The sequence below is a fragment of the Pseudochaenichthys georgianus genome, chromosome 10 (genome assembly GCF_902827115.2).
Source record: "Pseudochaenichthys georgianus chromosome 10, fPseGeo1.2, whole genome shotgun sequence".
Classification (NCBI taxonomy): Eukaryota; Metazoa; Chordata; class Actinopteri; order Perciformes; family Channichthyidae; genus Pseudochaenichthys; species Pseudochaenichthys georgianus.
The window spans coordinates 21,301,883-21,316,840 of record NC_047512.1 but is presented as its reverse complement, the minus strand read 5'-3'; the positions used below and the strand labels follow the sequence as shown (position 1 = coordinate 21,316,840).

Genomic DNA, 14,958 nt, shown 5'->3' with positions numbered 1-14,958 from the left:
AGGATTTATTCAAAACTTCAAATAATATTTAAAAACAGGCCGTTTAAAAAAAAACCACTTAATTCATACAATATACATGTCAGTTATCAGTGGGTAAACGCTGTAGTTTAATATTTGAGTCTCTATTTTTTTGCAATCTCTTGACAAACAAAGAGAATATTCACACATTTACAATTTGTTTTATGTTGGATTTGAGGTGTAGTTTTAAAATCGGTCCACAGGGGGACACTGTAGACCGTCACATCTTGACGGTCTTTCCGTGGCTCGCGGCTCCTCCCAGATTCAGCGGATGATCCATCTCTGGGCTTTGTTACAAAGAGAGGTCGGACGACAAAGAGCGGTTGTCTTGTTTGGTCGTGGAAATGCCGTAATATTTGTTGGAAATATCTTCCTGGATCTTTTTTTCATAGTTGCCGTTATTGTTCAGATTGCCTACATGCTCCTTCTCGATGTATGGAATAATGAATTTGCCGAGCAGAACGAGCTGGATATATCTCCTGGTCGTGCTGCTGGAGTGTTTCTGGGAAGCGGTGTCTGGGCAGCTGTCTTACTCCGTCTCAGAGGAGGTCAATCTGGGGACTGTTGTGGGAAATATCGCTAAAGATCTGAACATCAATGTCCAGGATTTGGAGCCCCGCATGTTTCAGATCGTTGCAGGATCTAAGAGGAAATACTTCGAGGTAAATCTAAAGACTGGTGCCCTGTACGTTAACGAGAGAATAGACAGAGAGGAGCTCTGCGGCGACGAGAACAAATGTTCCCTCAGTGTAGAAGCAGTCATTAATAACCCTTTAAAACTGTACCGGATTGAAATCATAATCTTAGATGTGAATGATAATTCCCCGTCATTTCTAAGCAAGTCACAGCAAATTAACATTACAGAGAGTACTGCAGCGGGGGTGAAATTTCTGCTAAAACGGGCTCACGATGCAGACGTGGGTAAAAATACTATTAACAGCTACAAGCTTAGCCAAAATGAACACTTCTCTCTTGCGACACACAAAGGAAATAGTATATCAGTCGAATTACTGCTTCAGAAAGTTTTAGACAGAGAAAAACAGTCTGTAATCCGACTCATACTGACTGCTATTGATGGAGGAACTCCTGCTAAATCAGGCAGTATGACTATAATAGTGAATGTGTTGGACAGTAATGATAATCCTCCTGTATTCAGTCAAACTCTGTACAAAGCCAGTGTGTATGAGAACTCAAATATTGGTACATCGATTATAACCCTAAATGCTACTGATTTAGATGCAGGACAAAACGGGAAAATATCATATTCACTTATAGAAATAGACCAGGGGAAACAAAGTGATCTCTTTGCTATAGACCAAACAACAGGGACTGTAACAAATAAGAAGAATATAGACTTTGAAGAAAACAATGCTTTTGAAATTAGAGTACAAGCAAGTGACGGAGCTTCCTCACCGATGACATCACATGTAAAATTATTGATTGAGGTTTTAGACGTCAACGACAATGCCCCTGAAATGTCAGTGACTTCTCTGTTAAACACAGTGAAGGAGGATGCAGCCATAGGCACCGCCATTGCACTTGTTTCAGTATTTGATAAAGACGGAGGTAAAAATGGGATAGTGAACTGTAAAATGTCCAACAATGTTCCTTTTAAATTAGAGTCCAATTACAAGAATTACTACTCGTTGGTGGTGGACGGTCCTCTCGACAGAGAGAGTGCGTCTCAATACAACATCAGCATCACTGCTACTGATGAGGGCCGCCCACCTCTCTCCAGCACGAGCGTTATTAATGTGCACGTGTCAGATGTGAATGATAATAAACCTCGATTTACACAAAACATAATCAATGTCTATGTGAAAGAAAACAGTCCGGTAGGAGCAGTAATAAAAACCGTTTCAGCTATTGATGCAGACAACAATCAAAATGGTCAGGTGAGCTACTCCATTTCACAAAGTAACAGTAACTCGTTGCCTCTCTCTACGATGGTGAACATCAACTCAGAGACTGGAGATATAGTCAGCCTGCAGTCTTTTAACTATGAGGAGTTAAACACGTTTCAGTTTAAAGTCCAGGCCACAGACTCTGGCGTTCCTCCTCTCAGCAGCAACGTGACGGTGAACGTTTTAATTCTGGATGAAAATGACAATAGTCCAACAGTCCTCGCGCCCTATTCTGAGCACGGCTCCGTTAACAGTGAGAGCATCCCCTATTCTGCTGAGGCGGGATACTTTGTGGCAAAGATCAGGGCTGTAGACGCAGACTCTGGATACAATGCGCTGCTTTCGTATCACCTCTCTGAGCCCAAAGGAAACAACCTCTTCCGGATCGGAACCAGTAGCGGAGAAATCAGGACTAAGAGGAGAATGAGTGACAATGACCTGAAAACTCACCCCTTGCTGGTGTTGCTTTCTGATAACGGAGAACCCTCCCTGTCAGCTACTGTCTCTATTGATGTGGTGGTGGTTGAAAGCACAGCTGACATCCAGACCCAGTTCAGACATGTGCCCATACAGGAGGAGAGCTTCTCTGATTTGAACCTGTATCTGCTGATCTCCATTGTGTCGGTGTCAGTGATCTTCCTGCTGAGCCTCATCAGTTTAATAGCTGTCAAATGCCACAGGACAGACGGCAGTTTCAGCAGGTACAGCGCCCCAATGATCACCACCCACCCTGACGGGAGCTGGTCTTACTCTAAATCTACTCAGCAGTACGACGTGTGTTTCAGCTCAGACACAATGAAGAGTGACGTAGTGGTTTTCCCCGGCCCGTTTCCGCCGGTAGATGGTGAACTGATCAGTATTAACGGAGGAGACACTTTCACCAGAACTCAGACTTTACCCAACAATGACCAGGTAGGCAATGAAATACATTAAATCGTTGCTGTACGTGTTCTTTTTGAAGAGAAATTTGCTGCGATATGACGTGTTTTTAAGTAATTTTAGAGACGTGTTTGCTAACGGTTATGGGCGGCATTTATACGGACTCTCCTTTTCAGTTAAGAGGGACTGTTTATCAAGAACAGCAATGATGGTTATTCAGTTTGTAGCTTGATATTCATTTGTTGATAGTTTTTAAATTGCTGTAAAGTTTGGTTGTTTATTTGCAATCAGTGTTTTAGTCGCTATCCGTGGTGCTCTACAGGTGTTGTTGCAGTTGAACTTTCGTTCAATTCTAAGAAAATAATGCAAAATCTCCTTGTTGTAATGCAGAGTTTTAAAAAATATATATTTTAGCTCTTACGACATGCCGTGGTATATGCTCATTATATCACAGCTAAGGGGCGTGGTTTTGCCCGTCGCGAAGCGGAGGGTCGACAACCCCCTTAGCTGTGTGAGCATATATCACGGCCTGAAGTGAGCTATTGCTTTTATAAAACGATTACCAAGTGTGACAATATGAAAGAAAAATACACACTCTAATTTAAATAGTTTTTATTAGTAAATAATAATGTTCAAAATAAATAGTCCCTCCGTTGCCTTCTGCACGAAACATAGTGCGAGGTGGTTGCTATGCAACAACACTAACAGCTAGCGAACATATTAGACAGAGAGCGTTGATCCATTATTTGGCTATTTATTTACATTCATTTGTATGTTGCCGTTTATTGTGCAGTCACTGAAAACCTGTCCAGCATCACTCAGTATAATGGCTTACGTGGTTACTTGTATAGGTTGAGGTTGTTCTAGGCTGTTGCTTGGCGTGGCGAGAATATTGCTCCACTTTCTCCGGTCCCCGAGATTCGGCTTCCAGTAGCTCTGGAGAGCTTTCGCACCTGTGGCCACTAACGGTCATCATTTCTCTGCTTTGTTTCAAGACCCGCATCAGAAAGCTTTTGAATGGTGGTACTTTTCCAGTTGGTCTACCTGCTCTTCACGTAGCTCTGCATGTCGTCGTTTATGTGCTTTTTTTTCTTCTGGAGATAGGCACTGCTCAATCCACTCTTCCATAGTAAGACCTCCCCGGAGGTCGAAGTTAATGTTAAATGTTTCCATCTTATGCTTTGTAAGTTTGTTTCGTAATGGAAGAAATGTAAATATATTTATAAAACTGACAAGTCAAATCAAGCAATCTGATTGGCCGATAGTGTTTTTGCGGACCTCTTTGATTACAGATTTGAAAACATCGTTGCTTGCTTTAAAAGTAGCACAATTCATTATGTCAAACCTTGGACAGTATCTAGATATCCCTGCCCTAATCCCAAAGGAACTGCACACTGAATATGTGTAGGCGTTTGATGTCATGTCTGGACCGCTGCGTAAAAAGGAGGGTTTCTGCCCCGTTACTTCTCCGCTGCTTTCTTGTTCCAGTTCAGCCCAACGGTACACTGTTTTTCCTCAGACGCGGAGGGATACTGACTTGTTGTGAAAAGTAATTTACAATTCTACCCGTGGTATACGCTCAGTATATCACGGCTAAGAACCAATCAGATTGCTTGATTTGACTTGTCCGTTTTATAATTACGAATATATTTTTGCAACCATTTTTGATCAAAATGTAATATGGCAAATTGTTCCTCCAAATATAACTGCTCATGTAATATTTGCAGTCAATTAAAATGCAGGTTTTTTGTAAAAGCAATTGCATTTCTGTATTTACCTAATCTATTATTCCATTGACAGTGCTATAAGGATTTACTCAAATAATAGTTAAAAACAGGCCGTTTAAAAAAAAAAAAACCACTTAATTCATACAATATACATGTCAGTTATCAGTGGTTAAACGCTATAGTTTAATATTTGAGTCTCTATTTGTTTGCAATCTCTTGACAAACATTGAGAATGTTCACACATTTACAATTTGTTTTATGTTGGATTTGAGGTGTAGTTTTAAAATCGGTCCACAGGGGGACACTGTAGACCGTCACATCTTGACGGTCTCTCCGTGGCTCGCGGCTCCTCCCAGATTCAGCGGATGATCCATCTCTGGGCTTTGTTACAAAGAGAGGTCGGACGACAAAGAGCGGTTGTCTTGTTTGGTCGTGGAAATGCCGTAATATTTGTTGGAAATATCTTCCTGGATCTTATTTTCATAGTTGCCGTTATTGTTCAGATGTGCCTACATGCTCCTTCTCGATGTATGGAATAATGAATTTGCCGAGCAGAACGAGCTGGATATATCTCCTGGTCGTGCTGCTGGAGTGTTTCTGGGAAGCGGTGTCTGGGCAGCTGTCTTACTCCGTCTCAGAGGAGGTCAATCTGGGGACTGTTGTGGGAAATATCGCTAAAGATCTGAACATCAATGTCCAGGATTTGGAGCCCCGCATGTTTCAGATCGTTGCAGGATCTAAGAGGAAATACTTCGAGGTAAATCTAAAGACTGGTGCCCTGTACGTTAACGAGAGAATAGACAGAGAGGAGCTCTGCGGCGACGAGAACAAATGTTCCCTCAGTGTAGAAGCAGTCATTAATAACCCTTTAAAACTGTACCGGATTGAAATCATAATCTTAGATGTAAACGATAATTCACCGTCATTTCTAAGCAAGTCACAGCAAATTAACATTACAGAGAGTACTGCAGTAGGGGTGACATTTCCTCTGCATCAAGCTCACGACGCAGACGTCGGTAAACAAACGGTAAATAGCTACAAGCTTAGCCAGAATGAACATTTCTCTCTCACTACTCATAAAGGAAATAGTGTCACTCCCGAATTATTACTTCAGAAAGTTTTAGACAGAGAAAAACATTCTGTAATCCACTCATACTGACTGCTATAGATGGGGGAACTCCTGCTAAATCAGGCAGTATGACTATAATAGTGAATGTGTTGGACAGTAATGATAATCCTCCTGTATTCAGTCAAACTCTGTACAAAGCCAGTGTGTATGAGAACACTAAAATTGGAACATCGATAATAACCCTAAATGCTACTGATTTAGATGCTGGCCCAAACGGACACGTGTTATATTCATTCAGTGAAGTGGGCAGAGGAAAACAAAGTGATTTGTTTGCCATTGATGAAAAAACCGGGACTGTAACAAATATAAAGAATATAGACTTTGAAGAGAATAATGCTTTTGAGATTAGAGTCCAAGCCATTGATGGAGCTTCTTCTCCTCTCACCTCAAAACACCAAATTATTGATTGAGGTTTTAGACGTCAACGACAATGCCCCTGAAATGTCAGTGACTTCTCTGTTAAACACCGTGAAGGAGGATGCAGCCATAGGCACCGCCATTGCACTTGTTTCAGTGTTTGATAAAGACGGGGGTAAGAATGGGATAGTGAACTGTAAAATGTCCAATAATGTTCCTTTTAAATTAGAGTCCAATTACAAGAATTACTATTCGTTGGTGGTGGACGGTCCTCTCGACAGAGAGAGTGCGTCTCAATACAACATCAGCATCACTGCTACTGATGAGGGACGCCCACCTCTCTCCAGCACGAGCGTTATTAATGTGCACGTGTCAGATGTGAATGATAATAAACCTCTATTTACAGAAAACATAATCAATGTCTATGTGAAAGAAAACAGTCCGGTAGGAGCAGTAATAAAAACCGTTTCAGCCATTGATGCAGACAACAATCAAAATGGTCAGGTGAGCTACTCCATTTCACAAAGTAACAGTAAACTCGTTGCCTCTCTCTACGATGGTGAACATCAACTCAGAGACTGGAGATATAGTCAGCCTGCAGTCTTTTAACTATGAGGAGTTAAACACGTTTCAGTTTAAAGTGCAGGCCACAGACTCTGGTGTTCCTCCTCTCAGCAGCAACGTGACTGTGAACGTTTTAATTCTGGATGAAAATGACAATAGTCCAACAGTCCTCGCGCCCTATTGTGAGCACGGCTCCGTTAACAGTGAGAGCATCCCCTATTCTGCTGAGGCGGGATACTTTGTGGCAAAGATCAGGGCTGTAGACGCAGACTCTGGATACAATGCGCTGCTTTCGTATCACCTCTCTGAGCCCAAAGGAAACAACCTCTTCCGGATCGGAACCAGTAGCGAGAAATCAGGACTAAGAGGAGAATGAGTGACAATGACCTGAAAACTCACCCCTTGCTGGTGTTGCTTTCTGATAACGGAGAACCCTCCCTGTCAGCTACTGTCTCTATTGATGTGGTGGTGGTTGAAAGCACAGCTGACATCCAGACCCAGTTCAGACATGTGCCCATACAGGAGGAGAGCTTCTCTGATTTGAACCTGTATCTGCTGATCTCCATTGTGTCGGTGTCAGTGATCTTCCTGCTGAGCCTCATCAGTTTAATAGCTGTCAAATGCCACAGGACAGACGGCAGCTTCAGCAGGTACAGCGCCCCAATGATCACCACCCACCCTGACGGGAGCTGGTCTTACTCTAAATCTACTCAGCAGTACGACGTGTGTTTCAGCTCAGACACAATGAAGAGTGACGTAGTGGTTTTCCCCGGCCCGTTTCCGCCGGTAGACGGTGAGCTGATCAGTATTAACGGAGGAGACACTTTCACCAGAACTCAGACTTTACCCAACAATGACCAGGTGAGAAATGAAATACATAAAAGCGTTGCTACACGTGTTCTGTTTATAGAGAAAATGGCTGCGATATGATGTGGTTTTACTTAAGTCAGTTTAGAGACGTGTGGGTACTAACGGTCATGTCATTTACACAGACTCTCTTTTTCATTTAAGAGGGAATGTTTATCAAGGACAGCAATGATGGCTATTCAGTTTGTAGATTGATATTAATTTGTTGATAGTTTTTACATTGCTGTAAAAGTTTGGTTGTTGATTTGAAATCAGTGTGTTTAGTCGCTATCCTTGGTGCTGAACTACATGTGTTGTTGGAGTTAAACTTGCCTTGAATTCTCAGAAAAAAAAGAAAAAAGTCCTTGTTGTAATGCAGAGTTTTAAAAAATATATTTACGAATATATTTTGCAACAACTCTTGAACATTATGTCATATGGCAAAGTGTTTCTCCCAATATAACCGTCCATGTAATATTTGCAGTTTAGTGGCAATTCAGTTTTCTTTTTTAAATCAATTGCATTTCTGTATTGACTTAAACCATTATCTCATTGACAGTGCTATAGGATTTTCTTTAAAACTTAAGTTAATCTTTAAAAACAGTTCGTTTTAGAAAAAATAAATAAATACTTCATTCATACAATATACATGTCCTGTAATCAGTGTAGTTGTTTAATATTTGAGTCTCTGTTTTTTGCAATCTCTTGACGAACATTGAGAATATTCACACATTTATATTTGTTTTATGTTGGATTTGAGGTGTAGTTTTAAAATCGGTCCACAGGGGGACACTGTAGACCGTCACATCTTGACGGTCTCTCCGTGGCTCGCGGCTCCTCCCAGATTCAGCGGATGATCCATCTCTGGGCTTTGTTACAAAAGAGAGGTCGGACGACAAAGAGCGGTTGTCTTGTTTGGTCGTGGAAATGCCGTAATATTTGTTGGAAATATCTTAAAATGGGATAGTGAACTGTAAAATGTCCAACAATGTTCCTTTTAAATTAGAGTCCAATTACAAGAATTACTACTCGTTGGTGGTGGACGGTCCTCTCGACAGAGAGAGTGCGTCTCAATACAACATCAGCATCACTGCTACTGATGAGGGACGCCCACCTCTCTCCAGCACGAGCGTTATTAATGTGCACGTGTCAGATGTGAATGATAATAAACCTCTATTTACAGAAAACATAATCAATGTCTATGTGAAAGAAAACAGTCCGGTAGGAGCAGTTATAAAAACCGTTTCAGCCATTGATGCAGACAACAATCAAAATGGTCAGGTGAGCTACTCCATTTCACAAAGTAACAGTAACTCGTTGCCTCTCTCGATGGTGAACATCAACTCAGAGACTGGAGATATAGTCAGCCTGCAGTCTTTTAACTATGAGGAGTTAAACACGTTTCAGTTTAAAGTCCAGGCCACAGACTCTGGCGTTCCTCCTCTCAGCAGCAACGTGACGGTGAACGTTTTAATTCTGGATGAAAATGACAATAGTCCAACAGTCCTCGCGCCCTATTCTGAGCACGGCTCCGTTAACAGTGAGAGCATCCCCTATTCTGCTGAGGCGGGATACTTTGTGGCAAAGATCAGGGCTGTAGACGCAGACTCTGGATACAATGCGCTGCTTTCGTATCACCTCTCTAGCCCAAAGGAAACAACCTCTTCCGGATCGGAACCAGTACGGAGAATCAGGACTAAGAGGAGAATGAGTGACAATGACCTGAAACTCACCCCTTGCTGGTGTTGCTTTCTGATAACGGAGAACCCTCCCTGTCAGCTACTGTCTCTATTGATGTGGTGGTGGTTGAAAGCACAGCTGACATCCAGACCCAGTTCAGACATGTGCCCATACAGGAGGAGAGCTTCTCTGATTTGAACCTGTATCTGCTGATCTCCATTGTGTCGGTGTCAGTGATCTTCCTGCTGAGCCTCATCAGTTTAATAGCTGTCAAATGCCACAGGACAGACGGCAGTTTCAGCAGGTACAGCGCCCCAATGATCACCACCCACCCTGACGGGAGCTGGTCTTACTCTAAATCTACTCAGCAGTACGACGTGTGTTTCAGCTCAGACACAATGAAGAGTGACGTAGTGGTTTTCCCCGGCCCGTTTCCGCCGGTAGTACGGTGAGCTGATCAGTATTAACGGAGGAGACACTTTCACCAGAACTCAGACTTTACCCAACAATGACAAGGTAAGAAATGAAATACATTAAATCGTTGCTGTACGTGTTCTTTTTGAAGAGAAAATTGCTGCGATATGACGTGTTTTTAAGTAATTTTAGAGACGTGTTTGCTAACGATTATGGGCGGCATTTATACGGACTCTCCTTTTCATTTAAGAGGGAATGTTTATCAAGAACAGCAATGATGGTTATTCAGTTTGTAGCTTGATATTCATTTGTTGATAGTTTGTACATTGCTGTAAAGTTTGGTTGTTTATTTGCAATACGTGTTTTAGTCGCTATCCGTGGTGCTCAACAGGTGTTGTTGCAGTTGAACTTTCGTTCAATTCTAAGAAATAATGCAAAATCTCCTTGTTGTAATGCAGAGTTTTTTTAAATATATTTAAGCTCTTACGACATGCCGTGGTATATGCTCATTATATCACAGCTAAGGGGCGTGGTTTTGCCCTTCGCGAAGCGGAGAGTCGACAACCCCCTTAGCTGTGTGAGCATATATCACGGCCTGAAGTGAGCTATTGCTTTTATAAAACGGTTACCAAGTGTGACAATATGAAAGAAAAATACACTCTAATTTAAATAGTTTTTATTAGTAAATAATAATGTTCAAAATAAATAGTCCCTCCGTTGCCTTCTGCACGAAAAACATAGGTGGTTGCTATGCAACAACACTAACAGCTAGCGAACATTTAGACAGAGAGCGTTGATCCATTATTTGGCTATTTATTTACATTCATTTGTATGTTGCCGTTTATTGTGCAGTCACTGAAAACCTGTCCAGCATCACTCAGTATAATGGCTTACGTGGTTACTTGTATAGGTTGAGGTTGTTCTAGGCTGTTGCTTGGCGTGGCGAGAATATTGGCTCCACTTTTCCGCGTCCCCGAGATTCGGCTTCCAGTAGCTCTGGAGAGCTTTCGCACCTGTGCGCACTAACGGTCATCATTTCTCTGCTTTGTTTCAAGACCCGCATCAGAAAGCTTTTGAATGGTGGTACTTTTCCAGTTGGTCTACCTGCTCTTCACGTAGCTCTGCATGTCGTCGTTTATGTGCTTTTTTTTTCTTCTGGAGATAGGCACTGCTCAAATCCACTCTTCCATAGTAAGACCTCCCGGAGGTCGAAGTTAATGTTAAATGTTTCCATCTTATGCTTTGTAAGTTTGTTTCGTAATGGAAGAAATGTAAATATATTTATAAAACTGACAAGTCAATCAAGCAATCTGATTGGCCGATAGTGTTTTTGCGGACCTCTTTGATTACAGATTTGAAAACATCGTTGCTTGCTTTAAAAGTAGCACAATTCATTATGTAAAACCTTGGACAGTATCTAGATATCCCTGCCCTAATGCCAAAGGAACTGCACACTGAATATGTTTTGGCGTTTGATGTGATGTCTGGACCGCTGCGTAAAAAGGAGGGTTTCTGCCCCGTTACTTCTCCGCTGCTTTCTTGTTCCAGTTCAGCCCAACGGAGGGATACTGACTTGTTGTGAAAAGTAACTTACAATTCTACCCGTGGTATACGCTCAGTCTATCACGGCTAAGAACCAATCAGATTGCTTGATTTGACTTGTCCGTTTTATAATTACGAATATATTTTTGAAACCATTTTTGATCAAAATGTAATATGGCAAATTGTTCCTCCAAATATAACTGTTCATGTAATATTTGCAGTCAATTAAAATTCAGGTTTTTTTGTAAAAGCAATTTAATTTCTGTATTTACCTAATCCGTTATTCCATTGACAGTGCTATAAGGATTTATTCAAAACTTCAAATAATATTTAAAAACAGGCCGTTTAAAAAAAACCACTTAATTCATACAATATACATGTCAGTTATCAGTGGGTACACGCTGTAGTTTAATATTTGAGTCTCTATTTGTTTGCAATCTCTTGACGAACATTGAGAATATTCACAGATGTACAATTTGTTTTATGTTGGATTTGAGGTGTAGTTTTAAAATCGGTCCACAGGGGGACACTGTAGACCGTCACATCTTGACGGTCTCTCCGTGGCTCGCGGCTCCTCCCAGATTCAGCGGATGATCCATCTCTGGGCTTTGTTACAAAGAGAGGTCGGACGACAAAGAGCGGTTGTCTTGTTTGGTCGTGGAAATGCCGTAATATTTGTTGGAAATATCTTCCTGGATCTTTTTTTCATAGTTGCCGTTATTGTTCAGATTTGCTTACATGCTCCTTCTCGATGTATGGAATAATGAATTTGCCGAGCAGAACCAGCTGGATATATCTCCTGGTCGTGCTGCTGGAGTGTTTCTGGGAAGCGGTGTCTGGGCAGCTGTCTTACTCCGTCTCAGAGGAGGTCAATCTGGGGACTGTTGTGGGAAATATCGCTAAAGATCTGAACATCAATGTCCAGGATTTGGAGCCCCGCATGTTTCAGATCGTTGCAGGATCTAAGAGGAAATACTTCGAGGTAAATCTAAAGACTGGTGCCCTGTACGTTAACGAGAGAATAGACAGAGAGGAGCTCTGCGGCGACGAGAACAAATGTTCCCTCAGTGTAGAAGCAGTCATTAATAACCCTTTAAAACTGTACCGGATTGAAATCATAATCTTAGATGTAAACGATAATTCACCGTCATTTCTAAGCAAGTCACAGGAAATTAACATTACAGAGAGTACTGCAGTGGGGGTGAAATTTCCTCTGCATCAAGCTCACGATGCAGACGTCGGAAAACAAACGGTAAATAGTTACAAGCTTAGCCAGAATGAACATTTCTCTCTCGCTACTCATAAAGGAAATAGTGTCACTCCCGAATTATTACTTCAGAAAGTTTTAGACAGAGAAAAACATTCTGTAATCCAACTCATACTGACTGCTATAGATGGGGGAACTCCTGCTAAATCAGGCAGTATGACTATAATAGTGAATGTGTTGGACATTAATGATAATCCTCCTGTATTCAGTCAAACTCTGTACAAAGCCAGTGTGTATGAGAACACTAAAATTGGAACATATATAATAACCCTAAATGCTACTGACTTAGATGCTGGCCCAAACGGACACGTGTTATATTCATTCAGTGAAGTGGGCAGAGGAAAACAAAGTGATTTGTTTGCCATTGACGAAAAAACGGGGACTGTAACAAATAAAAAGAATATAGACTTTGAAGAGAATAATGCTTTTGAGATTAGAGTACAAGCCAGCGATGGAGCATCTTCTCCTCTCACCTCAAACACCAAATTACTGATTGAGGTTTTAGACGTCAACGACAATGCCCCTGAAATGTCAGTGACTTCTCTGTTAAACACCGTGAAGGAGGATGCAGCCATAGGCACCGCCATTGCACTTATTTCAGTGTTTGATAAAGACGGAGGTAAAAATGGGATAGTGAACTGTAAAATGTCCAATAATGTTCCTTTTAAATTAGAGTCCAATTACAAGAATTACTATTCGTTGGTGGTGGACGGTCCTCTCGACAGAGAGAGTGCGTCTCAATACAACATCAGCATCACTGCTACTGATGAGGGACGCCCACCTCTCTCCAGCACGAGCGTTATTAATGTGCACGTGTCAGATGTGAATGATAATAAACCTCTATTTACAGAAAACATAATCAATGTCTATGTGAAAGAAAACAGTCCGGTAGGAGCAGTTATAAAAACCGTTTCAGCCATTGATGCAGATAACAATGAAAATGGTCAGGTGAGCTACTCCATTTCACAAAGTAACAGTAACTCGTTGCCTCTCTCTACGATGGTGAACATCAACTCAGAGACTGGAGATATAGTCAGCCTGCAGTCTTTTAACTATGAGGAGTTAAACACGTTTCAGTTTAAAGTCCAGGCCACAGACTCTGGTGTTCCTCCTCTCAGCAGCAACGTGACGGTGAACGTTTTAATTCTGGATGAAAATGACAATAGTCCAACAGTCCTCGCGCCCTATTCTGAGCACGGCTCCGTTAACAGTGAGAGCATCCCCTATTCTGCTGAGGCGGGATACTTTGTGGCAAAGATCAGGGCTGTAGACGCAGACTCTGGATACAATGCGCTGCTTTCGTATCACCTCTCTGAGCCCAAAGGAAACAACCTCTTCCGGATCGGAACCAGTAGCGGAGAAATCAGGACTAAGAGGAGAATGAGTGACAATGACCTGAAAACTCACCCCTTGGTGGTGTTGCTTTCTGATAATGGAGAACCCTCCCTGTCAGCTACTGTCTCTATTGATGTGGTGGTGGTTGAAAGCACAGCTGACATCCAGACCCAGTTCAGACATGTGCCCATACAGGAGGAGAGCTTCTCTGATTTGAACCTGTATCTGCTGATCTCCATTGTGTCGGTGTCAGTGATCTTCCTGCTGAGCCTCATCAGTTTAATAGCTGTCAAATGCCACAGGACAGACGGCAGCTTCAGCAGGTACAGCGCCCCAATGATCACCACCCACCCTGACGGGAGCTGGTCTTACTCTAAATCTACTCAGCAGTACGACGTGTGTTTCAGCTCAGACACAATGAAGAGTGACGTAGTGGTTTTCCCCGGCCCGTTTCCGCCGGTAGACGGTGAGCTGATCAGTATTAACGGAGGAGACACTTTCACCAGAACTCAGACTTTACCCAACAATGACAAGGTAAGAAATGAAATACATTAAATCGTTGCTGTACGTGTTCTTTTTGAAGAGAAAATTGCTGCGATATGACGTGTTTTTAAGTCATTTTAGAGACGTGTTTGCTAACGGTTATGGGCGGCATTTATACGGACTCTCCTTTTCATTTAAGAGGGAATGTTTATCAAGAACAGCAATGATGGTTATTCAGTTTGTAGCTTGATATTCATTTGTTGATAGTTTTTACATTGCTGTAAAGTTTGGTTGTTTATTTGCAATAAGTGTTTTAGTCGCTATCCGTGGTGCTCAACTATACAGGTGTTGTTGCAGTTGAACTTTCGTTCAATTCTAAGAAAATAATGCAAAATCTCCTTGTTGTAATGCAGAGTTTTAAAAAATATATATTTTAGCTCTTACGACATGCCGTGGTATATGCTCATTATATCACAGCTAAGGAGCGTGGTTTTGCCCGTCGCGAAGCGGAGGGTCGACAACCCCCTTAGCTGTGTGAGCATATATCACGGCCTGAAGTGAGCTATTGCTTTTATAAAACGGTTACCAAGTGTGACAATATGAAAGAAAAATACACACTCTAATTTAAATAGTTTTTATTAGTAAATAATAATGTTCAAAATAAATAGTCCCTCCGTTGCCTTCTGCACGAAACATAGGTGGTTGCTATGCAACAACACTAACAGCTAGTGAACATTTTAGACAGAGAGCGTTGATCCATTATTTGGCTATTTATTTACATTCATTTGTATGTTGCCGTATATTGTGCAGTCA

General features: G+C 41.7%; 2 protein-coding genes and 1 pseudogene across 4 annotated transcripts in view; all 3 read left to right on the top strand.

The window, feature by feature from the left end:
- Positions 1-9,556, top strand: part of LOC117453919 (protocadherin Fat 4-like) — a 30,542-nt gene extending 20,986 nt beyond the window's left edge. The window contains 9 exon segments of the mRNA XM_034092956.2: positions 479-680; positions 1,464-2,834; positions 4,863-5,676; positions 5,679-6,051; positions 6,053-6,548; positions 6,550-6,925; positions 6,928-7,439; positions 8,832-8,964; positions 9,204-9,556. Coding sequence (XP_033948847.2) covers positions 479-680; positions 1,464-2,834; positions 4,863-5,676; positions 5,679-6,051; positions 6,053-6,548; positions 6,550-6,925; positions 6,928-7,439; positions 8,832-8,964; positions 9,204-9,556 — 4,630 coding nt within the window.
- LOC117454154 (protocadherin alpha-C2-like) overlaps positions 1-14,958 on the top strand; it is a 190,268-nt gene that overhangs the window by 71,813 nt on the left and 103,497 nt on the right. The window lies entirely within an intron of this gene.
- Positions 11,570-14,706, top strand: LOC117453917 (protocadherin alpha-10 pseudogene; annotated as a pseudogene).